This window comes from Nansenia antarctica (assembly GCF_963989245.1).
Source record: "Nansenia antarctica genome assembly, chromosome: 7".
NCBI classification, from domain to species: domain Eukaryota; kingdom Metazoa; phylum Chordata; class Actinopteri; order Argentiniformes; family Microstomatidae; genus Nansenia; species Nansenia antarctica.
This window is the reverse complement of record NC_137677.1, coordinates 61,767,086-61,769,779: the sequence shown is the minus strand read 5'-3', so window position 1 is coordinate 61,769,779 and position 2,694 is coordinate 61,767,086. Positions and strand designations below refer to the sequence as shown.

Below are 2,694 nucleotides of genomic sequence, written 5' to 3'. Positions count from 1 at the left end.
ATCAGCTGGCTCAATCATTCATGTCTCACAGCTGGTGTCAATCAATCACTTATGCCCCACTCACACTGGGATAGGGATGACTGGAGAGCACACTCATGTCAACAGGCCCTATCAAGGATGTTGAGCAGGGATCTTTTTTCATAGACTGACACCGGGTGATGGTGGGATCATCAGAATCTGTATGACCCACAGTTGAGAGCACAACACTTTCACCAAGGTGTTTACTCGATGTGCCTGTGCGTGTGCATGGGTCTGGGCGTGTGCGCGTGAGTGCATGTGTGTATGCGTACATGGACTCACGCAAGGACGCACAAACGTCCAGTGTAGTATATAGAAATGTAGAATACCAGTACAGCTATGCAACACTGACACCTTGTGACATATTTGAAAACACCATGCATCATGGTCTATTCATTTTTTCAATTTGAATCTTCCAATGCGTTTTCTAATCTCTAATGGTTGTTTTTTAATAGAAACATCCTGAGTGAATGATAGGACAGACAGTTTTATTCATGTTCAGTTCACAGACAGATGAACAGTTGTTTGTCTTCTCCTCATTTCACTGTATCAGGCTTCTCTGTGCTTCAACAAGCGGGCATTTCTGAAGGGAGGGCACCTGAATACCAGTCAAAATGAACCCATCCAGGTTCTAGGAGAGAACTCACATACACACACAGACACAGACAGACACACACACACACACACACACACAAATATGGTTACGATTAGGCAAAATTGTGAGAAACCCTGGAATACTGGACCCCTGGAATAAATCTCACCATCAAAGCATGCTGGGATGTTGAGTTTTCCATCGATGCACTGCGTTGACACAGGATAGCCACACTCTCTGGCCTTGTCCTTGCAGTAGAAAGATATCATTTCTAAATGATTTATTTGTTTGGGTTCCAGGTCTTTAACCGAGACTTTCCTTCCAATGTAGAGAACCGTTCCTCTCTTAACGTCAATGGGACAATGGGCTGTAAACCAAAGAGGAAGACAATCTTGGAAAAGGGGTCCAAAACTGTTTTTGTTGTCTGTTGACGAGAAGTGACACCATCTGCGAAACGCCTGCCATTCCATTTGCCACAGCAGCCTAGAGGGTTAGCATAGCTTCATCTAGCAGATGAACATGACTGTACTCGAACAGCATTGTCTGTATTACAAGCCTAAATCTTTATATATTTTCATAAAATAGAATATTGCAGCAATGTTATCCATACATGAGTATGGTCTGCTGTGTAGACCTTTAAGTAAGCATGACATTGATATTTTCGCAGACATAGTTGAGATACCAGTTTATATAAAATGTATCAGAAATGTCTCTAAAATAATAAAGCAGCCAGGCAAAGAAATACTCTACATGGCTTTGAAACCAATGATATTTTTTACATTATTCTATGTTAAAAAACTTTCTTGACACCAAGTACAGTGGAACCCTCACTGTGGCACTGAACAGGGTTCTGCTACAGGGACCAGACTGTGAACTGACCGGTAGATCAGAACTAGCTCAGCTATCCAAATACGTTCAATTAAACAATAAAACAATTCTTATGCACTACCTCTTAACAAGTGTTACTCAGGATCCATGATCTTACCCTTGCAGACTGGCTTCAGTGACCATTCCCCGGTCTCCTGACACTCAGTCTCGACAGGCCCAACCAGAGAAAAGTTTGGGTTGCAGCTGTATCTGACTTTCTCCTTGTAGCTGTGCTCTCTGTTTGCCCTGGTGGTCATGTAACCGTTCCATATGCCCCTCGGAGGAGGGCAGGTCACAACTGGAGAGGCAGAGGTATTTTAGTGTATTTCAAGTAAGTGTAGAAACACACAAATATATTGTAATCATTAATTACTCCTGCAATCTATTTTCAGTACACTTAAGTATACTTTTTCCTGCTTGGGTACGCTAGTTGCAGTACTTCCAGTACTAGAAATATTACTTTTAATATAGCCACTTTTTGGGGCCCATGCAAATTGGAGCCCTTAAGGAGTGCAATGACTTTGTATTCTTTGATAGATAAAAGGCATGACTAATTATTTACACTTACTTTTACATTCAGGTGCTTCAGTCCAGTTGCCGTGGGCGGTGCATGACCCTCTCACATTGCCAAACAGGACGAACGGTGGCAGACAGTCGTACGTCCCACCGAAGCCATACTCGAAGATTTCATCTTTCAACGTATTGTCGTAGACCATTGTTCCATATTTGGGGATGGGAGCTGCAGGGCACGGCGCACAGGGCCGCGTGACACTGGGGTGCTACCCTCCTGGGGATGGCCTGTCTCTTCCTGGGGGTCTTAGCTGAGCCCCCCGCCAAGCTGAGCCCCCGCCAGCTGAGCCTCTTCTCTGGACTGCCGATGCTGAGGTGCAGTTTCTTGCGTACAGGGCCGCGTGACACTGGGGTGGCACCCTCCTGGGGATGGCCTGTCTCTTCCTGGGGGTCTTAGCTGAGCCCCCCGCCAAGCTGAGCCCCCGCCAGCTGAGCCTCTTCTCTGGACTCCCGATGCTGAGGTGCAGTTTCTTGCGTACGCCCTGGGTTTCTGCCACCCTGCTCCTCCTCTTGGCACTCAGGCATTTTGAGGCAAAGAGCTTGGAGACTGAATGCATCGACTCCGCCTCGCAGGAGTCGATGGCAGTGCCCATCTTGCCTGCGCTCATGGTGCCCCGGCTGTAGGTGGTGGCCCCTGCCCTCCTCAT

The 2,694-nt window shown here is 46.5% G+C and overlaps 1 protein-coding gene across 1 annotated transcript; it reads right to left on the bottom strand.

Annotated features, from left to right (window-relative positions):
- Nucleotides 1-496: 496 nt before the first annotated feature.
- On the bottom strand, nucleotides 497-2,694 carry LOC308162861 (beta-2-glycoprotein 1-like; the record flags this gene model as incomplete). The annotated part of the gene is made up of 5 exons (XM_080537002.1): nucleotides 497-649; nucleotides 780-977; nucleotides 1,596-1,775; nucleotides 2,046-2,216; nucleotides 2,328-2,694. 5 exons carry the CDS (start codon nucleotides 2,692-2,694, stop codon nucleotides 585-587), a joined length of 981 nt encoding a protein of 326 aa, XP_080393128.1. The 3' UTR covers nucleotides 497-584.